This window comes from Parambassis ranga, chromosome 2 (assembly GCF_900634625.1).
Source record: "Parambassis ranga chromosome 2, fParRan2.1, whole genome shotgun sequence".
NCBI lineage: Eukaryota > Metazoa > Chordata > Actinopteri > Ambassidae > Parambassis > Parambassis ranga.
Window position 1 is genome coordinate 43,686,863 of NC_041023.1, and position 27,050 is coordinate 43,713,912.

Genomic DNA, 27,050 nt, shown 5'->3' on the forward strand with positions numbered 1-27,050 from the left:
GGTTCAGAGAGTGTGTGTCTGTGTGTGCAGTTGTGCATTTAGGATTTTCTTTACTACACTGTGTACTGTGGGTTTTGTTGACAGAGCTCTGACGAGGACAGTTGAGTTCCCAGGAGACAAGGGGCCTCTGGGAATTCATGTGGTCCCATACTGCTCCTCTCTCAGTGGACGGTAAGCACACACACATAGACTGCACACAAATACACTCTTTCCTCTGTCTACATCCACTTGTAATCAATGCGACATCCATAAGGACACACAGATGGCTTTGTTGACTTATAAACATGCAGAAGTTGTTGGCATGCAATCATATGTGTTTACCCCTGTGAATTCATATTGACTTTACACTGTGTGTGTGTGTTGCAAGAACTCTGGGCCTCCACATTAAAGGCATTGAGGAAAACAGTCGGTCCAAGAGGGAGAATATCTTCCAGGAGGATGAATGCATCGTTAAAATCAACGACAGGCCTCTCCAGGACAAGACCTTTGCACAGTGAGTCAAAGCTGTGCGTCTGTGTTCAAGCTTCTGAGCACATTTACCCTGATACCCCACCTGTCACTCAGTGGGGCTTCCTTTATCAGCCAGACAAATCCCTCCCATTTCTATTCTGTCCTATCTCGCCACCACATCTACTCCCACAAGAGTGTATTTTTTTTTTCTCTTTCTCATCCTAATTTCTTCCCGTGCACACACTACAAACTCTTGTCCTCCCTTTTTTCCTAAAGGTGCAGCTGAATAGGTCCATTTAGCTTGTATCCCGCTGTCTGCTTTGTGTGAAGGTTGTGCTGATAGTAGTCTGTTAAAGCTGCAATAGGAGCCTGCTGTATAGTCTCCCCATCTGATAGGGACCACAGTGTCCCAAACCAGCTGGAGGAGTCGCTCTGTTCTCGATCCAAACTGAAATACAGCTCCATTAACCATGCACAAGCCTCACTCGCCAGCCCAGCTCTCAGATTGCGGTCCGGTTTGCAGCCTTAGTGATGATGTTGTTCTGCTCTCGGAGAGATGTCCACAATGTTTTCTTTACTCTCACAGGTCACAGGAAGTGTTCCGCCAAGCCATGACCTCCCCCTTAGTGCGACTTGAGGTCCTCCCTGCGGCCAACAAACCGCGCTACGAGAAGAGCCTGATAGGTCAGCTGTTTACCGGCGACAGCAAAGAGTCCACTGCCAAAACAAAGAGCCCGATGATGGCCCGTGCTAAAATTGACTCCCAGCCACAACCTAAGCTGAACTCCAACTCGGAAGTGAGGCAACCAGACACGCGTGCCAGGACACCAGAGCCGGCTGCGGAGAACATGGCATCAATAGAGCTCCATGCTAGACGAGGCTCTTTGGAAAGGTTTTCTCCTACACCTCAAGGCAGAGACGCCAGCTCCTCCCCGACACCCAGGACCCGCAGCCAGAGCCCACTGGCCAGCAAGGGTCCTGTGCTGCCCGGCCTGGCTACCCTCACCAGCAAGAAGGGAGGCAAGAGGATAAAAATTGACCTGAAGAAAGGTAAATACAACTAATTTCTGTTTAAATATGTCATTTCTCCACAGAGACAGGCCACAATGCATGATGGGAAACCATCCAAACGAGTTGGATTTCTCACCCAGACTGTATCCAGACCCCTTATCTCTGGAGTGCTGGTGTGTTGATAACATGGGAATAGGTTCTTAAGACTGTGAATAGGCTCTGTTCTAGCAACCTGTAGTGTTATGGGGCATTGAAAGGATAGCTGTAATTGGGCTACACACACATGCTTGCTACAGGTATCCAGTGAAAAGCAAGACACCCAGATGAAAGGACAGAAGAAATTGGGCTCCACACTCCTCAGCTCCAGCTCAAAGCCCTATTCGCTTTTATTGTTAGTTTCTTTCTTTTCCCAGCAGCTTTTCATCCCGCCCATTTTCTACTCCTTTTTCACCCATCCTTCTTTTGTTTGATTTTTTTTTCCACTCCTGTCTCCCTCTATCCTTTTCACCTGATGCAAGATCAGAGCAGAAGATATTATGGGGTTTCTAACACCTTCTCCCTTGGCAACAGGCTCTTTCTCTCTGTGATTGACAGGCGGCGAGGTTTAGGTGCGCTAATGTAGGGCAGGCAGAGGCTTAGCTTGGAGACCAGATAGCATCGTTCACCGCCTTTAGTATGCTACGCCGGCTTTGCTCTGCCTGGCGCACACACACACACACACACACACACACAGGCATACACAGAGCGAGGCACATTTCACTCATGGCTTGGGGCTTGTGAGGCCGTGAAAAAGGGAGAAGTGGAGGCTCTGGGGGTTGATGGCTCATACGTGTGTGTGTGTGTGTGTGTGTGGCCTCAAAAACTCACACACACTTGTGAATACCCACAGAAAAGAAAACGTAGACTCACAGGCACAAGGACAATCTTTGTGGAAATCACATCACATCCCCAGGGAAAGACGCTAGAGAAGGGAATAATATCTCTCAGGTTCTTCTTCTCTCTTTCTCCTTCACTCTTCCCTCCATCTTCTCCCTCCACCTCCCTTCATCAACCACCGTTCAGCCTGCTCACACGTGAAATTAAACGCAGAGTCTCTCTAATCCGGCAAGGAGAGGAGCCTGAGAGGCTGAGCCAGGCAACTAACCCCCAGAGGAAAACACTTAAACAGTAGTTAATGTGGAGGATGATGCTAAAACTACAGACGGGGTATAGCAGGACAGGAGAGAGAAACGTGAGGAAAAATCCATTTAAATGAACTGATAATTAGCTTTCTATTTAGGGGGTGTTGATGTCTCTTATGTACACCATGACACAGACAGTTTTTTTTTCCCCCTGCAGGCACAGAGGGCCTGGGCTTCACCGTGGTAACCAGGGACTCCTCTGTCAATGGGCCAGGTCCAATCTTAGTGAAGAATATCCTCCCGCGCGGTGCAGCAGTGAAAGACGGTCGCCTGCAGCCAGGAGATCGGATCCTGGAGGTAAGACAGACCTCAACCTGGGTGTCTCACAGTGAACATGGGAATCTTTAGCAGCTATACAGACCTCCTGCTGGGTAAATAATGCAACTGCATGTCTCAAAGCCACCAGCTTCAAAAACCAACATTTGTTGTGAACAGTTGCTCTAAAAAGTCCTACTTCATTCATGTCTTTCAGTGTGCAGCACTGCCAGTGGATAGCTTTAATGTGCTCCTGTGTCTGTAGGTAAATGGAGTAGACATGACAGGCCGTAGCCAGGAGGAACTCGTGGCCATGCTGCGCAGCACCAAGCAGGGTGAAAGCGTGTGTGTGGTTGTGGCACGCCAGGAGGACATCTTCCTGCCTCGGGAGCTGGTAAAGTGTTCACACAAAAACCACAGCTTCTATGTCCTCAAACAGCTCCCTATACCCCTCACACAGCGTCCTCTCATCCTCCTGTCTCACATCCGTCCCGAGTCTTCATCACTGCTGCCTCCTCTCTGTCAACATTGTGTCATTTTCCTTTTTGCACCATGCACAAACACACCCAGAGCACGCTCCGGCCTTCCTGTCCCCATCTGGTTTGTTGACACAGTGACGCCAGAGGAAGCCCCACACACACACATACAGACCCCCACCTCCCCCCAGGAAATGTGTGAGCTTGGTCCACGCTTGTTGGCACACTGTGGGTGTTAAGTGACCGTTTACCTGTAGCAGCGGATGGGGTCAGAAGCCAGTGTCAGGGGACGTTATATCAATAAACACACACTTTTCAAACACACATACACACACAGCCAGGTGGTCACATGAAAGTCACACACACTGTGTGTAAACGACGTTTTCGCCTCTCTCTGTCTGTTCTCTCCCTTCTGTCCTCTGCGGTTATTCTGATTATTCCCTTTCCATTACTTCAAAGCTCTCTGAGAAAGACACGTGGGGCTTTGTAGTGACTGATGCATATTCACACCTAGAGTGGATGCACACACACACACAAACTCCTAGTCCTTGATAACTCTTACACATGCACGTGCACAGACCAACACACCACACATCTTTAAACAGCTAACTTTCTGCTTCTGAAAATAGTTTGCCCTCATTAATGGCCCAGCAGTCTTGGCATAACAAGTGCACTTTGAAGAGCCTCTTGTAACATCTTGTGTTTGTGTGTTAGAGAGAGAGAGAGAGAGAGAGAGAGCCTTCACTCCTGTCGCTCTGGTGAAGTTGTTGGGTGGCCCCGTGAGATCTGGTCCTTATCTCCAGCACAGTCCTCCACCTCAAAGACGTTTTGATGTCCCCTAAGCACACACTTTGGCATACTTACAGATACACAAAAACCACACACACACACATGCACACAGGCAGCCTAGAGGGTCTGCGTCACTGAATTATTTGAACACACACCGCTGCAGATCATTATAAGCAGCCAAATGAGCACTGTACCGGACTAACGGAGGAGACATAGCCGTCTTCTGGCGCACGGGCATGTTTTGTGTGTACGACATCTTTATTTATTAATGTTTTATAGGCTGTAACATCTTGTCATAATTGCCTTTATATTTGTAACTATTTCACATTGAGTCACTGCTGAGATTAATTGGCTGAATCACAATTACGGGTTCTCCTTGACCAAGCTCACTGTCGCAGCTACAGATAATTAATCTGCAATATCAGCGTATTGCATCTATCACTGTCTAATTTGCCCTTTTTGTTCAACTGAGAGCGTCTATCTATCCATATATCCACCTGCTTAGATAAAAAATGTGTTTACATGCACTTTATCATGTGGAACCAGAACTTATTGTCAGACTGCTGACACACAGCTCTGTGCTGCTAGTGAGGCTGCTGGGACACCGGCACAAATAAATGGCACAGCGAGGCGAATGAGAGGAGCCCCGAAGCTGGTCAGAGTTCACCGTTTTTTGCCACAGGACACTTCAGCAGGCTGATTCAGCAGTTAGAACCCAACCAGGTCACCTGACTGAAAGTCCTGCTTTTATAGTTACTGCACCACTCTGCTGCCAACATCCATCTATCTTCTCTCCTTCAGCACTCATACAGTCCTTTTTTTATCTCCCTTGTAGAGGTAAAGTAGACTTTTAGTGGAACTAGCTGAATGGCTGATTGATTAGTTTCAATAGATGGGAGAGGGTGGGGGGCTATTGATGTTTCACGAAAGCACCCGGCATCACTGCGAGGCATACTGGTCCCTTTCAGTCAGAAGAATAACAATACAGCCTGAGAATTAGCCTCATTATTAGGACACAAAAAGACAGTGATTTTCTTCCCCATCTCCTGTACTCGCGCTCACTCTCTAAGTAATTAAAAAGTGATAACTTCTAATCACAGTTTCATTCCTGTCAGCGTTTCTGCATCTCCTTCGTTCGGCGCTCCCATTATTTCGCGGGGCCTCGCTTTGTTTCAGGGTGGAGATTAGAGGGCTGCTTTGTGATGTGTGTTTTTTTTTGAGGAAGAGTATGATATATATGTGTGTCTGCAGCAGAGGGACAGGATGGAGGGGTCATTGTGCACATGGCTGACCCAAGCTTAAAGCCAGCTCACAGGAAAAAGGCAGAAAATAATTGTTGTCCTCCCCTTTCTGTCAGTCTGTCTGTCTGTCTGTCTGTGAGGCTCTTTTATTTATTCAGTACCCTCAGTCTCCCTCCTGCTTAGAATTATCCCTTAATCAGTCGTTTTATTTTCCTTTTCCCTTCATTGTGTGGTAAAGGTGTAAAGCTGCGAAGAGGCAGACATTAAGGCGATTAATTGGCTGCTCCATCGTCACCGTCAAGCACGCCGAGATCTCATCTTAATTGAATGTCGCTCTCACCGCTAATCCCCCCCGCTTTGAAACCCCCCATTTAGAAATCCACAGCAACAAAAGGCTCTGTGTGTAATCGCTGTGTATCACCCCCGTCTTCTCCTCGCCCTCACCCACCCCGGGGTAAGAAAAAGCTTCTTTTTGTCTCCTCATTTGGGTGTTGAAGAGGGTGGTCTCTCTCCTGGATAAAAGCTTGTTAAAGAGCCATTGCTGAGGGCTAACTGTGGAGGACAGGGATGGGGGGTGCAGAGTGGAGCCAAGGGGTCGCAATCTGCCCCCAAGGAAGGGGGGCATTAGCTGGGATATCAGAGGGTGTGAGACTGCGTGTCTGTGTTCGGACCACCACTGAGATTCAGTTGGTTGTGTAAATAGATGTAAATCAGCACGATAAATAAACATGCTCAGTTCCTTCATTTTAATAACTTCCCGGTGTCTCTCAAAGCCTTCAGAGCCTGCTGTGCTCTGATTCGTCCACCTTCACCTTGCGTGTTATTGTAGCTACATCACAGAGGTATTTAAAACCTCTCAGGGTGCCACCCGAGTCTTCTCAAGTGTCTCTGAAGCAGGAAGCTGCAGATTGTCTTTGTAATGCGCCTGGCTTTAAGTAACAGCCATCTGAAATGCCTTGTTGATAAAAATAAGCTCTCAAATGAGACTGAAGTAGAAAATAGATTCAGTGACTTTTGAAGGACGCATTTAGCCTGATTGATCTCGTATGAAAGTAACACAGGTGCAAAAGAAACCTGCAGAAGTACATGTTTTTGGCTGATATGTTTGACCAAATGTGACTTTTTTGACTCTTAAATCTCACTTTAATTTGTGGTTTATGCGTAATTGCTGTGTCTTACTCTTAATTTTCTTCTCCCTGCTGCAGACGACCTTTCAGGTTTAGCTTATTTTCTGACTCGCACTTTGGAATTGAGTTCCCCTCCTGGCCTGGAGGCTTTAACAGGCTGTTGTTTCAATTAGGCACCTAGACAAAGCTAGCACAGAGTGGCGCTGACAGGGAGGGAAAGCTGTAGGATCACAGCGGAGTGAGCGAATTTTACCCAAATTACACCGGAGGACACACTTTTCACTCCCACATCCTTCAGCACTGTGCCCCCGATGTTAGAGGAAATGTGAACATGGATTCCTGATTCAGAGCCACAGAGTGAGGCACCTGATGTAAGGCTCCCGCAATCCCGCTGCGGGTACTCAGATCTTTAAAGCCGTGACAGCTGATATGGCTGGAATAACGTATATGCACAGTCCTACAAAATTCAGTTTGACGCGTTGGAGTGGCTGTTGTCTCTGTCTGTCTCTGCCAAAGGGGAAGATGAGTAGAATGAAGTGAATTTTTTCCCCTTGCTCTCCATTTTTCTGTTCCTTATTGTTGTCTTTTTCTCACCTCTGTCTCATTGTTGGAGCTGCTGTTGGTCATTTTTTTTTTTTTAACGTGGGTGAGAGATGCAGGCCCACCTGTAAGAAGCAGTGGGGGGGGGGTGATGTACACGAAGATTGAGAGATTAGGTTGCAATGTAAAGAGTGAGAGTGGGGGAGTGTGGATGAAAAAAAAGAAGCAGGTATACCTCAGGGACGGGTTATTACTTTTAAATGCTCCTCTGCGCCGCCGTCCTCTCCCTTCCTCCCCCCACTGTGCTCCGGGAGGAGGTATGAAAAGGTTATTATGTTTCCTTTAGAAATGGCTCGCTCTCTGTCTGCGCCTTTCATCTCCAAATGGAATAACCTCTCTACAGCAGCTTTCTTCTTTTCCTCTCTATACCTTCATCTCCTTCAGTATACAACACATGCTCCTGTCTTTTCCTTTCTCTCACAGTCTTTCTCTTCTCCTCTCTCTCTCCCTGCAGCTGTCTTCCATCTCTTTAATCCACCTTTTTTTTTAGGTATAATCAGTGCACTGTAGGCACATGCCTTATCAGTCCGTTCGGTTAGATATGGTGCTCCTACGTCAGACATCAGCTATCATACACAGCCGTTATTATGTAAAGTAGGTATTAGGTGTGTGCCCGAGCAGGCGTCTCCTGTCTAAAATTGTTTTCTTTATTCTCCTCAGAAAGGCGAGGAGGAGAGCAGCCTGGTGTTGGAGGACGGCAGGGAGCAGCTGATGTACGAGATCCCCCTTAATGAATCTGGCTCGGCTGGCTTGGGGGTCAGCCTGAAGGGAAACAAGTCCAGGGAGACCGGAGAGGACCTGGGCATCTTCATCAAGTCCATCATCCACGGAGGAGCTGCTTACAAGGTATATATGAGGAAGTCATATTGGGAAGTTATCTTCTGGACGCTTGTGATAGGCTGATGATGTTCTGTGAGGAGCTACTGACAGCTACAGGTGTGTTTTTCGCCGGTGTAGAATGTGAATCTGCAGGATAAGGCGACCTTGATGGGAGTGAGGCCATGCATCATCCGAGCCAGGAATCCTGCTGGCTGCGCACTTTACAGGAGCATCATTGACATTATTTTGTTTTCCCCACTTCACTCTCCCTTCTTGTTTCCCTCTCATCCCCTTTCTGTCTCATTTCCTGCCTTTCTCCGAGTCCACATCCCCTTCCTCTTTGCTTCCCTTGACCCTTTGACACCCATTGACCCCGAGTGGCCTCGCCCCATATAAGCACCGCTGCAGTCTTATCTATATCACTCAGCACTCACTTCAAGTTGTGAGAGCCTCAAGGAAGAAAAGAAACATCTCAGCACTTTAGAGATTCCTCCACTTGGCCTCAATATCTGGCCTCCCTCACGTGTCAGAACTCCTCGTGCCCCTCGTCGCCGCCGCTCCCCGATCTGCTCTGCACCGGAATGAGGCGCAGAGACGAGTGTGCTGCCACAGATAAATGGCTGGTCTGGGATCAGGACGGCCAGACAGCAGCTCCCAAAAGTGCCTTCAGAAGTAGTTTTCTGACAGCTGCCGATGCGGATAGCGCTCTGACAGAATGGCCTAGTAAGATCCGTGGCTGGCTGCTAAGCAGGGACAAGATAGCACATAAGAGGAAGAAAGACGGGAAGAAAGGGAGACAGACAGCAGAAAGGAAAGAAGACAGCCGATGAGTGAGAGGGGAGGGAAGAAATGAGCAGTATCCGACAATAGTGAGACAGAAAGAGGCGGAATAAATGGAGAAAGTGAAGATTGAAAAGAGGAGACGCTCAGCAGGAACACAATCCATAAGCATGTCTGTGTGTCTCCTCCTCAGTGTTGATGAATGCTAATGAAAAGCAGCTAAAAAGGGGGCCTGATGAGACTGTGGTGAGCCAGGCCGGTGCAGAGGAGGGAACCCGGGCGTCCCCCGAGTCTGACTGACACACACACACGATCACACAGCAGGCAAAAAAAGGGAGGAGAAGAGGAAGAGCCATAGAGAGATCTAACCTAATTCCATTAAAGAGTTTTGGGGGGCTGTCAGGCCTGGGGCCTCAATTATATAAAAAAAAATCTTTGACTTTATCCCTGATCCTGTCACACGATTATTTCAAAGAGTTTGCGAAGACAACAAATTAAAATTACATGTAGCGTGCTGCTGCTGCTGCTTACACGGAGAATGAAGAAATTAATAGGGAATATCACAGACACTCGCCGGCTTTGGCATAAACATCAATTTTTCATCACATCCTTGGATTTGATGCAGGCACAGAAACATATGTGTGTGTGTGTGTGTGCATGTGGGCTTGGTGCCATCCCTGTATATAGCTTGGAGGTCAGTCTAGATGGTGCCTTGTTAATGAGGCAGGGTCAAAGGGCAGCGCTGACCCTTAATGGGTCGTTCATGACTCCTCACACACTCCCAGGAGAGTCTGCGTCTTTATCTGCATTGTTCTTTATTCGTTTTCGTGTGGCTTCCTCTCTCTCTCTCTCTCTCTCTCTTCCTTGCTCACTCCTCTGCTCCCTTTCCATCTTTCTCTCCCTCCAGGGCACTATTCTGTTGCCTCTCTCTACAAGAGGCTGCTATTTAAAACACTTAGAAGTGATTTAGTGCCCACGGAGGCTATTCCATTAGCTGCTCTATGTATTTATCATGGCTCTCCCGCTCTCAGTAGATTGCTAACTCTACAATTTTCTTGCCTTCCCCCTTCTTCTTCTTCCATTTTCTCCTCTACTTTCTTCTACTTTACTCTCTCTCACACACATTTCACACCTCACCCATTTTGTCTTCATTCCATTCCTGCTTTTACAGCTTTATTGGTGACCAGGCCTCTCACAGTATTTTAACAGAAAAACCTGTTACTGCTGTATCACTGCTGCCATTATTCCACATGCCGAACATAGCCTCCTTTTTCTTCCAACAGGACGGGCGGTTGAACATCAACGACCAGCTCATAGCGGTGAACGGCGAGTCCCTGCTCGGGCGCTCCAACCATGCAGCGATGGAGACGCTGAGGCGGTCCATGTCATCAGAAGGGAACGCCAGAGGCACCATCCAGCTGGTGGTGCTCCGATTACCCGCACAGGTATCACTGGAATAGGAAAAGGGGGGGGGGGCGCTATAACAAGATGTTTTTCAATTCACCGGTTGATATCAGCTCGTTGGGATTGATAGCAGCAGTCACGTGTTATTTAGAAAAAAACACATTAATGGACATGAGTGGCATATTCAGGTCAGCGAAGGGCTCAGGCTTAGAAAGGGCAGGAGGAGGGAAACATGTATGTTCTCACAGAAATCACAGCACACATCCTAGTGCAAATAACTTTGAGTACGCATGTCATGCTCGTTTTGAGATGATTTTCTCTTTTTAACAAAAAAAAAAAACCCTCAAAAGCCTTTAAAGGCTGTATCCCTGCCATTACTTAAGCTCTTGGGCACTGGATTTTGGGGCAGCATGTTAAAATTTATATATTCCTTGAGATTTGTTGGATGATTTTGGCTGCATTAAACATTCAGGAACACTTATGCATTATGAAGTCCGCCGCGCTGCCTGATACGTTCAAAGATTATTCACTCTATACTCCGCTTATGACAGCCAAATCCTTTGCATTAGCATTGTTTTTCCTCACGTCGTCCATGTGGGTCTGTCATATAAACTCTTTTCGCAAACCTCAGCCAGAGAATAGAACATCTGTAGTAAAAGTAATGAGAGTAAAAGCGCTCTTTGTGAGCGTGACTGTCATGCTGGATGATTTGTTTGGGTGTAAAGTCTGCACAAGCTACATTCTACTTGTCAGTTTTCATAAGCAGATCATTGAACAGTTTTAGGATTAAGTTGACACTCAGACAAGAGGAAGCAGTTCGGTTTCTTTGATGTATTAAGTCCAGATTGTATAATATATTTTATTTACAGGTGGGAAGTGCCATCCCTGTACCCAACACAGCCGCAAACGTGCCCTCCGCCCATCAACCCAACGTCCAATCAGGCGCTGGCAATCAGGTACGAGTGAGCGACCAACATCAGCCGCGTCCACCCCGCCGCTCCTCCTCCTTCTTTCTTCCCACGCTAAGGAGGCGAGCGACCGAGCCGCTGCCACAAAGCCACAGGCAGCGTTACGCACAAAGGCCAGGGGAGACACACACCAGATACACTTACAATTTTAACCAAAACCACAGATGTAGTGGCTACAGCTTTGGGTTCGCACAAAGGGACGATGAGTACAGTGACGATGAAACAACAAGCGCCACGTACAGACCGACCACGCGGTACAAATTCGGGTTTGTGTCAAACAGCCAGACAATGAGCGGCTTAAACAGGGACCCCCGTGAGCACCCACACAGCCACCACATGCTCGATAACACACGCAGCTGCGACAGCAGACACACTCGCAGCCGAACACTGGATGAAATCCACAGACGAAACGAGCCGCACAGCTATGCTGAGCACATCAGGGCGATGGCGGGGCAGATGTACGGGGACCCACCCACACACAGCAGGATACCCACCCGCAACAGACACACACACACACCTGCAGACGTGTACATAGACTCACACTCACACTCACATAACTACGCACACAACCAGGCTCTGACCAGGCAACACTTTGGCCTGTGAGGTGGAGGATCATATGACACTGATTCCGAATTCTTTTTTTTTTTTTTTTGCACCATATCCCTAACATCATGTGACTACAGTACGTTTGTAGTGATCGATGGAAGCATATTAATCTGTCTGAAAGCTTTCCCGTTTGCCAGCACCATTAAAAAATGACTCACAGCACTAAATTCTTCACTGTGTTCTGTCACGCTGGGTTAACTCACTAAAATTAACTTGATTATTTTTTCACACAGCTGTAAAAGGCTGCTCTTTTCTGTCCTGTGTGTGAACTTATGTTAACTTTTCCTTCTTATTTTTTTTAAGGGGAATGTACTTTTGCTTTCCTGTCTCACCTGCCTGTCTCTCCTCTGTTAAATAAAGTTCACCTGAAGCCTCCTGCATGCCTGTCTGCCTCTTTTTCTGTTGGGATTTTTTTCCTCCTCTGCTTCACTCCCTGTTTATTAAAATGTTTTTTGCTTCCCTGCTCCTTCATGTTCTGGCCTCGGTGTCTCTTTTTTCTTTTTTGCTGGTCTTTAACCTTTACTTCAGTCCTTCTCCAGACACAAAAAAAAAGATTCCTAGAAATTACACGACAACAATAAAAACACAGAGACGTCGTCGTGCTTCCAATGTTTGGCTTATTCTAAATGTAAATCTTTCGAAAGCTTAAAAGATGTCGTTAAAGCTTAGTATTAAGAGTGGAGGGCTCCTGGGTTGATTGCCATTGACCTGCCTATTGTGGCATTTACATCTCATCTGTGTGTGTCTGTGTTAGTTATCCAAGCAGCAGTTCAATGCTATCCAACACAGTTCAAAGTTCAGTATGTATCTGCATAGTCCTCCTCCTCCTCCTCTCATCACTGAGCGGTCGGTCTGGTCTGTGTCTGGACCTCACTTTCATCGCGATAGCTAAAAACCACATTAAGCATCCAGTGATTAATGTCAAATATTAAGCAGAAACCGTAGGTGGGACGGGTGACTCGGTAAGCCCCCTCAGAGGCCTTTTGTGTGCAGCTGTAGGTTAACACTGGCTGCATGGATGGACCCCTCCTCCTCCGCCTCATCTCCTGTTTACTTATTGTTGTGGGATTAAGATATCTGACTGCGAGTCTGGCAGGCTGCTTCAAAAGCCTCGGGCAAACCAGAGGCTGACGGCTGAAAGGATGGATGGATGGATGGATGGATGGTGGTATAGATGGCGGTATAGATGGAGGGATTGGGGGGAAGGGGGGTTTATAATAAGATATATCTTAAATCACTGACACGTGCTGGAAAACTGTCAGAACTTTGTGTGTATATTCATATGACACACATATATGAGCTCAGTGTGATTGACAGCTGTGATGTGCTGACATATTAAGCCACTAATGATACCCCAGAGACTGTGGGACACTGTGAATACACCCCCACCCACTGCTGTGATATGAGGAAGCTACTGGAACACCTTTCATGATTCATCTTAGGACTGTTTTTATGTGTGTGTGTGTGTGTGACAGTTGTAGCTCCCATCTCTTTGACCAGCGAAGGCTGCTTTCATCCACCACCAGCCCTGATTTCCATCAGCACTGCTGCTATCTCCATCTGCAGCGTGGGGGGGGGGGGTCTTTGTAGTGCTGGACGGCTGTTCGATAATACGCCTGTCAGCGCTCTCAGGATTAGCTTAATTGTTGTGTTCTCAGTGGCACTCATGAAGAGAGTCTGTGCAGGTACACCTCATAGGAGTCTGCAGGGAAGTGCAGCGGCTTGGCGGCCATGTTGGCAACACTATAGGGGAGTTATTGCAGGTTAACAAGACAAGGCCTTGTTTTGAATGAATGAATGAAAGGGGAGCTGCACATTGCACCCAGTCTAAGGTCCCTTAAATCAGGGGGAACAGCATCACATGATGACACTTTTAATGCATGAGAAGCACCATCAATTTATTTTGTGTTTGACCGTCATGTTCTTCTTTGTGGACAGGAGCCTTGGAGCCATGATCCAGACTCTAGACCTTCAGGACCCACCGTGAACGGCGGCGCTCCAATGACAACCAGCAACAACTCTGGTGAGCACACACATTCAACAACGCACGCTCTGTTTGTCCATTTGAGCTGTCACATAGTCAACATTAGGCTTAGAGTGTTTGTGTACTCCCCTTATCTGCATCTGAGTATGTACACAGTTTGTCTGTGTGTGTGTGTGTGTCGTCACTCAGCCATGGCTCATGACACCATTCTGTTTTTTTTTTGTTTTAGGTCAGTGTAGCAGCCGACCGATGCATTTTCACAGCGCTGCATTACAAAGCAGTCCCATCTTTTTCTGAGCTGCGTGTTTGTGTCTCTGCTCACTCTTCAGCCCTGAATATTTATAGCAGGAGAAAAGGAAGTCATTAACTATGTTTTTCTGAATACGATGCTTGCTTTTCATGTGCAGAAGATCTGACCTTGGAATCATTACGCTGATGAAACAGCTCCTAAGTGGGCCAGATTTGCATACAGCCTATTGTGCAGCGTGCGGGTTGTGTTAAGGGGAGGAAAAAAAAAAAAAAAACACACACAAGAAAGACGAACAAACTGTTTTAAATTCATTCTTTAGCTCCCTCCCTGCCTCTCACCCCCCCATGGGATGCAGAGGAGCTGGAGATGCTTCTCTCGCTGTGACTCTGTCAGCTCTCCATCACACTAAGTAGTAGTTTTTTCCTACAAGGAGCGGGGGGGTTCTACACAAAGGGTGTACAGTGGGGAAATAATGCACTCTTGAGGTTTGTAGTTTGAGGTTTTTTTGTGTGGAAATGATTATTTGGTATGTTGTGTGTGTGCTCTCTACATGTCTGCCCTTGCTCCGCTTTCTATTGACAGTATTGATCGGCACTGGAAGGACACACCATTATTCATTGTGTCTGATCACTGTAATCAAATATGTGCACAGCATGTTTTCAAAACTGATTAATAGTAATATGTTTAGGATTGTATTATCTGATTGTAGACTGCAGAAGTGGGCCAATGTGAACGCTCTCAGACAAATTATTTTCTAAATATTTAATAGAAAATATTTATTAGAATGACCTTTTTTTTCTTCACTCATGACTTTTAATCTCTGAATTCTTAGAAATGTCGCTTCTTTGTTGATGTATTTAACTTTAAAATTGAGCCAGTTCATCTCAGAATTGACTGACATCTCAAAGAAACCTACTACAAAATAAAAGTCAGTTCTTTTTTCGTAAAGTTCCCATGACAATCAAGATGAAAGCCAAAAAACAAAGTCAACACCTTTTCTTTATTCTCTCCCATCTTGATAGAGAAAATTGTTTTAATTATTATTTCTTATGTGTGTGTGTGTTCTCAGCTGCGTATCCTGCTGCCAACAACAGCTACGGTCACTACGGCAACGGCGATCAGGACCAGGGCTTCCCTCCGCCGCCCTCCCCTGGCGCTGTGGAGGAAATGAATAGAGAATTGCCAATAACTCCTCCACACCACAGGTACCCCAACACACACACACACACACACACACACACCCTGTACAGTACACCATCAGAGCTACACTGCTTTAATGGCCCTCTGGTGTTATGAGATAAATGTTACATGCATTATTAAGCCTTTATGGTCTAATTGTAATGGCCTCTTTGCATTATGCATAGGTAAAGACCTGCTACCTTTATTCTGCTGTCTTTTTCTACCTGTTGCATGAGCAGGCTGGTGTGGCCTTTAAAGCTCATTTGTTGTTTTCATTTGTGCAAAGCATTGTGGGACGTTTTGTGATGTGCACCAGTATACTCACATGGAGACAGAATGTGTTATTATTGTTTCACTGAATCATGCCATCTGGGTTGGACTCCTGTCTACTGTGTGTGTGTTTTTCATGCTTATCCGATGTTATTGATCTATTGATCGATTAAGCTGTGAGTGTTGTTTTGCAGTGAGATTCAGCCATTTCCAAACACGGCTGCAGAGTTTTACGCCAACAGCCGGCTCATCAGCGATAAAGACAACATTCCTCGCAACAGAGCATCCAAGAGCATGGACCTGGGTGAGTTCACACACACTCATGAATAAAATGAGCTCTTGTTTCCAACAGATATGTCATATTGTTGTCTCAGACCTCACAAACTGGGCAAATATACTGCTCGCAGTAATCATGGCCGCTGACTGCAGACACACGCCGCCACATCAGCGATCACATGCTTCTTATCAGGGCCTGTCTTTGTTGTGAGATGTAGCCCTCTCCTATTATCCCTGGCCTTAGGGGATTTGACCCCCTGAACTCATAAACCCAGGGGCTTTCCGTGCAACTGGATGAACACGGCGTCTGGAGTGTGTGTGTGTGCAGGCACATGTGTGTCATTGTGGTGTTTGTGTGTGAATGAAACGCGTGAGGTTTCCAATCTCATGGCTTGCAGTGTGTGGAGGTGAGAACGAAGGAGCTGATTTCCTCGCATTAACCCGAGCTGACCCTCCATTCCCTCCTTCCTTCTTTTTTCCTCTTCGATCTTTTCATCTGTCTTTGAATCTTCAGTTTTCTTTAATAAGATCAGTGTTTTTTCCCCTTTTTCATCCTCTTTTCTGTTTGTCAGTGTTCCCTTTGTCTTTGTTTATCTCTCCCTTTTCCTTTCAGCACTTTGTTCCCGATGAGTTCATCGCTCTTGCTCCCTTCTATCTATCTCTCTTTCGTCTCTGCCTCTCTCTGATTTCCAATCCTGGTTCATTAGGTTCAGTGGATTGGCTTTCTTCCTGCAGCACACGCCTCTGCCACCCAAGCTGATTGGCTTTCATTATGGACAAGGGTGGTCTGCACACACACACACACTCTCTATCCTCTATCCCACTGAGGACCCACTCCAATACCCACCGCTATCTGTCTCCACTCTCTGGCTTCTATCTCCATCTCTGGCCATCCTCCATTTCAATCTGTGTTTTTTTTTTCTTTTTCTCTGCGGGTCTATTCATCCCTTCCCTCTCCAAAGTGCTCAGGGCTGAAATAAGGTAATTAGCAGAGCTCTCGGTTCGTGGTTGTGTACATGTGTAAAGATGGCAGGAGCTGTGAACCTCTGAATCTGACCCCGTCCGCACCATCTGTATGTAAAGAGTCACTCTCCACGGGCCACATGTGTCTGAGCTTCAGAGCAGGTTAGCTTTTATTAAACACCACTTGACAGAGCGAGGTGAGCTTCTTGTATTGACCCTGGATGCCTTAGCACACAGTCTGTTGACTCAGAGCTTTCACTCACTCCTCGCGGAGTCACAGATACCATTTTTTTATCCTGCTGTCAAAGGCCCCGTTCACACTGGGGAAAAAAATGTGGCTTAAGCAGGATTTGGCCGCATCCAGATCAATCCAGATGTGTTTTTTTCCGAGTGTGAACACCTCCAATCCGGCTGAATCCAGTTTGATTTCAAGCCGGCTAGATCCACCCTCGAGAGGTGGATCTAGCAGGATTGGCTCAAATGTGGCTCAGGTGCTAATAATGTGGCTAGCGAATCCGGCTAGCCACATTATTAGCCATATTACGAGGCGCCACCTAGTTGTTTGGAGGACAGCAAACATGCTGGATGAAGCCGGATTGAGTGCGGACACAAGTGTGTGCTAGCCAGATTTGAAAATAGGTCTGAACGCATCCAGCTTAAAGGCTGTCTGGGCTCAATCCTACTCTAGCTGGAATGACTTTCTCCAGTGTGAACGGGGCCAAAGTGCCAGACAGACGGATTTCTGCTTCCTAACTATAAAACATCATATAAAACACTTGAATATATAACTTTTTTTTTTTTTTTTGCTAATGCATTTATCAGCCTAAAAAGCTTAGGTCTGCTTTGGAAAATATGGATTAGCTTTAGGAGGCTTAAAGTGCATGCAAACATCAGAGCTTTTAGGAAACTATACACCACTCTCTGCAGTCTGAGTGATTTTGTGTGCGCGATGACTCAATGGAAAAAACTGCTGGTGAAAGTTTGGACAACATGACCAGAGCATCACCAGAGTGATCCAAGGATCGGCAACAAGGCCCACCTTCTCTGCCTCTGCTCTGTACAATGAACAGTCATGGGTTAATATATATATATATATGTGGAGGTTAAAAGCAGTCAAGCAGGAGAGACAAACCTGGCTGCCGGCCATGTCGACTTTTATCTTCCTTCCACAGAAAAGGAAGCTTTTCATTATCAGGCAGGGGTCACGAGGCGCGGAATATTTTCATTCCCCAACTTTGAAAAAGTATTTCATGTTTATTTTATCTGGCAAACGTGCACAAGAAAGGTGTCTCGCTGCGGGGCGTCACTGTATATAAAACAACCTTTTTACTCATGCCTGTTTTTTTTCCTGTATGTGGCGACACACCCGTCTCTTCAATATTCACCCCTTACTCTCATTTTCTACCCGCCTCACTCTCATCTGTCCGCTGGGAAAATTGACCTCATAAAAAATGAAAAGGATTATTTAAGAGAAATAGCAGCGTAATGAAAACCTATTATTGTATCCCATGGTGCAGCGCCTGCGGTGGCTGCCGCCTATCCTAGTTAGATTAGGCACATGTGTTGTGTTCTTCGTCCTTTTTTTTATTATTTCTCTCATTGTCTCATCACAATATCTCCGCTTTTCTTATATTTCTGCTTCTTTTTCATTTCCTCTCTCCGTCCGTGTCCCTCGTCCCCCTCCATCTTATGGAGAGAATCATTTTCAGCCTGTGCCGGCCCCAGTAGGAACCAATAGGACCATTTATGAAGCAACACAACACTGTTTCAGTTCTTTACTCTGTGATTTCTTTGTGTCCTAGTGGCCGATGAGAGCAACGTGAGGTCTCTGGTTGTGCAGAGGAATGGTGAGTGTATGAATTTCTTCTCTTTTCTCTCTTGTTCCTCATCCTCCTCAGCCCTCCTCTTCCCCTCCCTTCACTCCCACGCCTGACAAAGTTGAGTTGTGAAGCACTTAGCGTCGGAGCTCTCACTGCTTTATAGCGGTCCAGGTCAGCCAGGCCCACAGCGCTCCATCCTCACCCGGCTGACAGCAGCTGTATTACATTAAAACAGCTTCTGCTGCACTTGTTTCTTTTGCTTCTGTTCCGCCTTATTTTGTTAAAGAAAAGTCTGGTTTAAAGTGAAAATAGAACACTTGTTTTAATAATTGAGTGACATTGCACAATGGAGAATCAAAGTAGTGCTGCTTTCATGGACATTTTTTGCATTTTTAACTGCAGGAAAAGCTTCTTATAGTCAAGCCTTACATATCCTGCACAGCTTTTATCAGTGCTGCAGACTGACCAGGACTTACAAAGGTTAAGGAAGTCAAAAAGGAAGGACTTGCTGCCACACAGTCAGAGTTTTGAATTCAAATATAGCAGTAATGTAATTGCGTCGCTGTCTCAGAGAGTTTGCATGCTCAGCTGACCGTCGCTCGCTTGGTCTGCTTGGAGTCCATGATCTTAATTGTGGGTTTCAGCGTCTCATTTAGAACATACACACACCGCCTTCTAGGCATTGTGCACACCAGAATCTCGGGCTGCATTTCGGCTTTGGCTTCCTTTCACTGACACACACACCGTCCTCTTAAATCCACCTGCGGCCTGCCAGCTCAGCCTGTTGCCTGTGGAATACAAAATAGCAGGGCACACCGGTACTGACCTCACTTCTCCCACACTCAGCATTCCTACAAGTGGCTTCACCTCCACCATCCTCCACCATCCTCCTCCTCCTCCTGTGATTTTCCTGGCATTTCTAAATGCACATAACCCTTACAGGCCAATGATAAATAAAGCCATCCCTTCCTTCACTGCGGCGTTCCTTTCTTCTTATGTTTTTTCATCTTCTCTCCAGTTGACGTCTTGGCTAATGCGTATTGACAGGGCTTTTGCGTGTTTTTCATTTTTGCTGATGCAGTGTGTTTGCCCGGCTTCCTGCACCATATCCCGCCCTCCTCCTCCCTAAATGGCCTCAGTGTTTCTTTATGGGCTTTGACATATTTCATTAGGCGGATGGTCTTAAGAGGCCCGCCTGGCTTCTTTAATCTGGCTAAAACCCTTTTTTCCTCTCTGGCTGAAGCCGCTGTGAGGTGCGCTTCACTCCTCCTCTCTCTCTCTCTCTCTCTCTTCCTCTTAGCTCTCGCACTCTTCCTCTTTTCTTGTGTCTTGATTCTCCAGTCTTATGGGTCTCCATCTCTTTCTTTCTTTCTCTCAGCTGCAGCTGTATCTTTTCCAGCCTTATGTGATTATGGGGAACGCACTTTCTTCTAGCTAGTGAGACCAAGCCCAGCATCTTCCTGTGTGTGTGTGTGTGTGAACTCCCCACAGACAGCCAGAAGCGTAATGGACAGATATGCCTTCATTCATCCCTCCATTTCTCTTCCTTAGAATCTAACATCTCCCCTGGCAGCAGGCTGCCCCTCTTACAACACACCTGGAAGCTCATCCAACACACACACACACTGCATCACATGGTGTAGGGTCGATATGTTTTGGATCTCTGTCTCCCTGTGATCTGTATGTAAAATATTTCCCTGCTTTCTGATTGGAAGGTGAAGCGAACTGTCCCTTTAACCATCAGTAAAGGTCTTCATAAATATAGCATTAGCAGCTCTGTGTGTGTGTGTGTGTGAGAATGTATCCCCCCCCCTACAGTTCTCCCTGGTTGCACAAGCCTTTTTATCAGCCACCCGTTTACAAATGGCACATGTCCCGCTCTGCACAGCTCCCTGCAGCCCTCATCCATATACTCTGCCACCCCTGCTGTGCTGCTGTAATACAGTGGAGGTAGGCAGTAATTATGAAATGGCCTTTTAAGTCCCCTCAAGTTATTAAAGCCATTCATCTAGGTGGAGGGTAAATACAAACAGCCCGTATGTCGCCGGTCCCTCATACATCTCGCTCGTCTTTATATTGGAGTGGAGTTTTGATTGGCTTTAACATCAATTAGATTTGTTGTATGGAGTAATTTAGTTTAATGTGACGTTTTAGAAATACTGTGTACTCTTCAGGCGTCTCATATGGTATCATAGCTTTTCTTCTTTTAATCCAGCATAGAGCGGTGAAGGTTACTTTTATGCATCCTGTCCATTCATTTGTGTAGAGCCAATATCCATTCATACACATTTATTGACATGAGGTCATTCAGAATCCATTGTAATTCGAGACCTTTCTCTCCCCTCTAACACTGTGTTTAATGTTTCTGTGTTCAAGTCGCTAACCTTTATTGACACAGAGATCATGCATGTGCTTGTGCTGCTGTTACTGCTCTCCACAACACCGGCTTCAGGTTTTATTGGCCGATCCTGAGATTGGATGCTAGATTGAAAAATGTGTGTGTGTGTGTGTGTGTGTGTGTGTGTGTGTGTGTGTGTAGATCTGTGTCATATCTTTGAGTGGTTCGTTTGTGTGTGTGTGTGTAACCAATTCAAAAAAGAAACTAGCCAGAAGCAGTAAGCCCCTTTTCACTGTTGGCCAAAGTGTCTCCTTGGCAACTCTCTGTCTCACACACACACACACACACACACACACACCTTAACATCACTGCCACCCCCCAGCAGTTTCGATGGAGGGGGCACTTTCTTGTAACCGTGGCAACCCTTCTGCCAGTCTGCTACAAAGCTTGCTGGCTGTGGAGCACATTGTAGTCCAGTGGATAGGTAAGTGTTAAGATCCTGCTGAGGCACTGTGGGAGGGTGGGTCAGGTAGTGTCATTAGCACGTTGTTGCTAGAACACACGGTATGAATAAGTCAAAGAGCTGGAAACTTAATGGACTGCAGGTGTGTGTGTGTGACATTTTTGGGAGTTGGCTGCAGCTATTGAAACATCTGTCCCCGTTTTAAAGTGCAAAGCTGCGTCATGCAGCAGTGTTAGTCCTAGCAGGGCCTGTCAGATCAGCAGGACCCTCGGGCTACCTTCCAGGCAAAGACTTCGCGGCTGTCTGCTCAGCACAAACATGACAGCAGTCAGCCTCTACAGAAGTCATAATATACATATTCCACACTGATGTCCATGGAGTGATCAGGTGCATATTTGCATGTGAGGTCGGTGGATGTTTGTTGATACCTTGCTGAATGCAGGTACCTATTTAGCGGTGGAAATTGGCAGGCTCTTTGTTTTCAGCAGCCCTTTTTATAACACAAGCAGGCCACTGGTTAATTACAAGCTGAATAAGTAGTAGTTTCATAGTAAACATTGCTACTGTTTCAGACGGGAAACACTGGAGGGTAGGGCTGCACTTCAGACAGGAGGACTGTCAGGGTGACGGGGTGATTCTGTCTTATGTGTTGTTACTGGAAACACACACACACACAGGGTGCAGGTGTGTATTTGCATATACAACAAGGAAACACAATCCCAGCTGGTCATAGGAGATGCATGATAATGCCAGGTGAGGACAGAGCCTGAGACACACACACACACACACACACACACACACACACACACACACACACACACACACACACACACACACACACACACACTGCCATTCATGTGGCCAGAGCAGAGAAAAGCTCCAACTTCCAACGTTTCTCTTAACGCAGGATTGTGCCAACGTATCTCCATCCAAGCCTTTGAATTGAATGTGAGGATAAAAGTAGCCCAACACAAAGTGAAAACGTGACATTATTCCTTAATCTTGGATGGTGAGCGTTGCAGCTGTGAAGGGCATTGCCCATCATCCTGCCCCTTTTTTTTTTAAGGCTGTTTGTCAAATATGTGCACCAGCTTGAATCAGTGGCAATCAGGCAGACATGATGCGAACGGATCCGCAAGAGCATCTGCTGGCACAGTGGGCAGCGATATGTGATAAACGCCGATTTCACCCTCCATTGGATCGAGCTGGCGATGATAGCCACCTCTCCCCCCGCTCATCCATCCTATTAAACCCTCATTATTCATTTACCTCCAGCCTCAACCGCCTGACATGCATGGAATGAGTGCACTCAAAAAGTGAACTGTGCATGTGTTTCTTGCTGCTGTTTCATCTAAGGCGGTCAAGGACACACACACACCGCTATCTCTCACAGGCAGAATCATGACTTTAAATTTTTTTTTTCAACTTGGAACAAAATACTCACAGTTTGTAGTAGACACACACGTGCCCACACACACACACACACGTAGTTCCTCTGTATAGTGCAGTAGTGCACTGGCAAGGAGCTTAATTCTATCAGGCTGCGAGCTGGACAGCCGTAATTACATTTGTGACACAAATCCTGCCTCTCAAATTGAGCGTTTTATTCCTGAGCGCCCCCCCCCCCCCTCCCCCCCTCTCTATTTATAACCCCTTATTCCCCATAAATCCCACTTCCTCTCAGAAAGTCAATTTAGGACTTGAAAGGCAGCAACGCTCCGCTTACTTTTCCCTCCTCTTTCGACTCTATCGCCGTTTCAGTTTCACTCCCCTATTCCGCTCTACTTCGAAGCTTTGAAGCCTCTGAAAATGACAAAAAAAAGAAAAAAAAACGTCTTAAGCAGTGAGCGCCATGATGCAGGGATGCAGGAAAGTCATCGCAACAGAAAAAAAGTTTCAGAAAGAGGGAAAACGCTGCTTGCAGACCGTCCTAAAAATCTTTGAAGGGTACTTGGCTTTATTGCGAGGTACAACTCTATTTTTTGCCACCTGTCCTTTACAGAGTGTGTGTGAGGTTACTCTTTTTCTTATAGCTCTTAAAATCCCTGCCTTTTTTTCCTCCTCCTGTCCTCCACCTTTCCTGCTGAGTCAGCTGTGGCCTTCACTGCATCCTCGCTCCTACGTCTTCCCTTTCTTCCCCTCTCGAATTGGAGGCCATACCCGAGTACAGTATGATGGCAGTTCATTTATTTTCCCTTCTCCCTCTCTCTCTCTCTCTTGCTTATGCATGAGCCTGACAGTTTCCATAATGCTGCTTCTCAGGTCAGTTTTTTTTGCACTTTTAAGTGAAAACAAATGTTTAAAGTTATGCCCCTCTTTCTGTTTTACAGAGCCTGCAGCCGGCGGAGCTCTGGGCCCAACCCTGGGCCTATGGAAGTCCAGCTCCCTGGAGAGCCTCCAAACGGCTGTGTCAGAGGCCAAGCAAAGCCACATCCAAGCTCAGGTGCCGTTCCATCGTCCGCGGCCACACATGGTCCGAGGGCGGGGATGCAATCAGAGTTTCCGTAACGCCATTGACAAGTCCTACGATGGGCCTTCTGAAGACGGTAAGCGGCCGTGTTCCCCCTTTAATGCATGACTGTCGCTGCTGCTGTAATAAGGGATTCTTTCCTAGACATTTTAAATTAGAGACCACACTGCCAGCGTGCATCCCAGAGGGTTTATAACACACTGGCACTCAAAAAGAGCCAGAGGCCTGCCAAGGGACAGTGCTTAGCCTAAGTACCTTAATGAAATGCTACATGATTTTTATCCACTCAGCAATTTTGAAAGAACAACTTTATATCTTACAGCAGCATATTTTGAATATCCGTGCTTGCATGTGGGAGGTTGTGTGTGTTTGTGAATCGCTCCTGGCACACCTGACATGTAGGTGAAAACATGCTGCCCTGGGTAGAACCCATTCAAGTGTAGAGGCTGCTGTCTGACCCGTCTGACTTCACTAAACAGGTGTCTCAACAGTGGAACACACAGCACATGCATACCAAATGATATTCATGCATTCTGTTTGCGTGTGTGTGTGTGTGTGTGTGTGCATCCACTCCGACCTCTGCCCCTCACGCCCTCCTTGTCCTCCCATTTTACCACCCTCAGACGACGATCTGTCGGAGCAGAGCTCTGGACACGAGACGCCCGCCAGCACCTCCTCTCGCCAGGGTCTGGACGCAGAGGACGGAAAGAAGAAGAAGAAAACCAAACCAAAGAAGAAGGAGAAGAAGAGCAAAGAGAAGAAGAAGGCGGAGGACTCTGCAGAGGAGGTGGAGAAGAAGAGCAAAAAGAAAGGATTTGGCCTCTTAAGGTAGGAGACTTGTATTTATGCGTCGTGTTTCTACACATGTGTGTGTGCTGTGAGGGAAGGGTAATATCTGATGCATACTTATTGTAAACAGCAGAATGTAGGCTTTATGTAGAAATCGATGGAAAGGTTGCCCTACTTTCCCCTCTGAGCACAGGAGGATTATAGGATATTGGCTTATTGGATATGAACACAGCCTCCTCTGTAATGGAGGGTATCCATTATTTCTCAATCTAAGCAAAGTCCCACAGACACAGTACCAAGCCAAACCGCTTGTCACCCCCTTTTATCAACGTGTCCCCATCGTGATTTGTGGTGGTCCAATCCTCCAGCAGTAATGCTTATCTATTGGCAGTGACACGGTGTGGTCAGTGTATCACCACACTTCCAACACTTGAGATTCAATTAGGCTGTGACGAGAGATAGCGCGGGCCCGAGCGTTGGCCCCTACAGATGGCAGATAAGAATCCAATCGGCCACAGTGTCAAGGGCAGTAATGGAAGAGATGTTCACACGGTGAGGCTGATGGTGGGTGAGCACCGGGGCTAGGGATGGGGAAGGACAAGATGACACACACACACACACATCAGCCGGGATGCACTTCTTGTCTTTGTCCTGTGGCCTCTCAAATCAAGCTTCTACTGTTTCCCCACAGCGGAAGCAGGCAAAATATGTAGAAGCTGACACTGCTAGCTGTGTGACAGATTGTGTTTATATAAAGTTTGGAAGGAGATCTCTGCATATATGCTGCACAAATGTTCCCACTCTCCCTCCCTGCACAGTGGCCGACTCCTTTTAAAGGCTTCCAGATTAGCTGCAGTGCACACACACTCGTCTCTCTCTCTCTCTCTGGCCTTTATCTGGCCGACTTGATTGTTATTGAACTTGAAATATGACTTAATTAGCTGGAGTATTGCGCTGTTCAATCTGATTGCAGCTCTCAAATGTTATTTTACTCCAATGGCAGCATTAGGAAAAGGGCAAATTATAAACATATGACCTCAATTTACCTCTGCTAGTGGAAGTGTGCGCTGTAACAGCTAGCACAACAAATGCTGGATGCTGGCCTTGTTCTTTCAGCGGCTGTAAATATTTAGTTTAGCTGTGCTAGTATTTGAAATTGAATAGCGGGAGTGGGCTGCAAACAGCTGGACGTGAGGCCGACTCTGGCTTACATACATACATGAGTGGAAAAAATATATATATTGTAGAACAGTCCCCAACCTTTTTTGCACCACGGACCGGTATCATGTAAAACAATATTTTTACGGACCGGCACAGAAAAAAATAAATAAAATAAAAACAAAGTGCATAAAAAGACCACTTACTCTTATGCCTAACTAGTGGGAGCCTTTGAGCTTTCTCAGCAATGAGGCGGTCCCATCTGGGGATAATGGGAGACAATGACACCCGAAGCGTGTTTCTTATGTCCAGTCCACTCCGTCATTTTGTTTTCGCCGTCGTTAATTCATGTTTTCTTCTTTCAAAAAACTCCATGGCTTGTCTTTTAATGCAGGGTGCTTGGTCTTAAGTGCCGAAGCAGTTCTGAAGGCTTCGTTGCCTCATTTGCGAGTCTGTCGCCACATATCACTCAGAGCGGACTTGGTGTGTGAGAATCACCTGTTGGTCCTGATATAGTCTTTTAAATGCAGGTTTCTTTTTCTTTGAAGGGGTAGGCTCCTCTTCTTCTGTCTCCTCGTTAGGCCTTTTCCCCTTTCCGAAGAAGCTCTCCAAAGACGTTTGTGTTTTATTCATTTTTGCTGCTTGTGGGCTTAATTTTGGGGCGCCGTATCCCGTGACCGAGACAAGCGTCTGGGCAGGTGCTTAAAGGCACAGGCGGATGAATCTGATCCATTTATAAAATGAAACAGCTTTCAGACTCAGATAATGAATAATATATTTTTTGCTCAGTCTTTCTGTGCGACCCGGTACCAAATGACCCACGGACCGGTGCCGGTCCCCGGCCCGGTGGTTGGGGACCACTGTTGTAGAAGGTATCTGTGATTTCTGGTATTTCTGGTCATGTGACTTGGCCATTTTTATCTAATGATGACTTAAAACAGTGAGATGATGAGTCACACTGTTTCAATTTAAGACGAAGAAATGATATGCTGTGTTACTCTTAACGTTTAGGATGCGAGTCGGCTCTGTTCACTGACTCTGCAGAGAGACGGCCTCAGATGTGACTTCTCCTCTTTTTTTCCATCACACACTCTAAAGCCCAGTTCACATCTTGTCTCCCTGATTGCTAAAATAAGCCAAGACAAATGGCAGTGCCCTTCAGACCTTCCTGCAGCAGCGCTCGACTGCTCGTCTCGTCTGTATTCAGCAGACAGAAGCCAAGTCTTTGCCGAGAACGTAGCCTCGGGGTGCCGCCGACAGACTGCAACTCGGGGCCGCTCTTTCTCTGTTTTCTTTCAACGTCGCTGCCACAACAGAGGGAGGTTAGCCTGGTCAGAGGTTTCAGATGTCCTTATCAAATAAGGATATTTACATTTGGAGTAA

General features: G+C 46.6%; 1 protein-coding gene across 3 annotated transcripts in view; it reads left to right on the forward strand.

Annotated features, from left to right (window-relative positions):
* LOC114432213 (partitioning defective 3 homolog B-like) overlaps positions 1–27,050 on the forward strand; it is a 96,575-nt gene that overhangs the window by 33,487 nt on the left and 36,038 nt on the right. For all 3 annotated transcript variants that reach the window (XM_028400087.1, XM_028400086.1, XM_028400089.1), the window contains exons 6-19: positions 85–171; positions 368–493; positions 1,037–1,500; positions 2,800–2,939; positions 3,163–3,291; positions 7,791–7,976; positions 10,013–10,174; positions 11,003–11,089; positions 13,646–13,730; positions 15,011–15,146; positions 15,585–15,694; positions 18,432–18,476; positions 23,581–23,796; positions 24,344–24,548. In XM_028400087.1, coding sequence (XP_028255888.1) covers positions 85–171; positions 368–493; positions 1,037–1,500; positions 2,800–2,939; positions 3,163–3,291; positions 7,791–7,976; positions 10,013–10,174; positions 11,003–11,089; positions 13,646–13,730; positions 15,011–15,146; positions 15,585–15,694; positions 18,432–18,476; positions 23,581–23,796; positions 24,344–24,548 — 2,178 coding nt within the window. The remainder of the gene's footprint in view (positions 1–84; positions 172–367; positions 494–1,036; positions 1,501–2,799; positions 2,940–3,162; positions 3,292–7,790; positions 7,977–10,012; positions 10,175–11,002; positions 11,090–13,645; positions 13,731–15,010; positions 15,147–15,584; positions 15,695–18,431; positions 18,477–23,580; positions 23,797–24,343; positions 24,549–27,050) is intronic.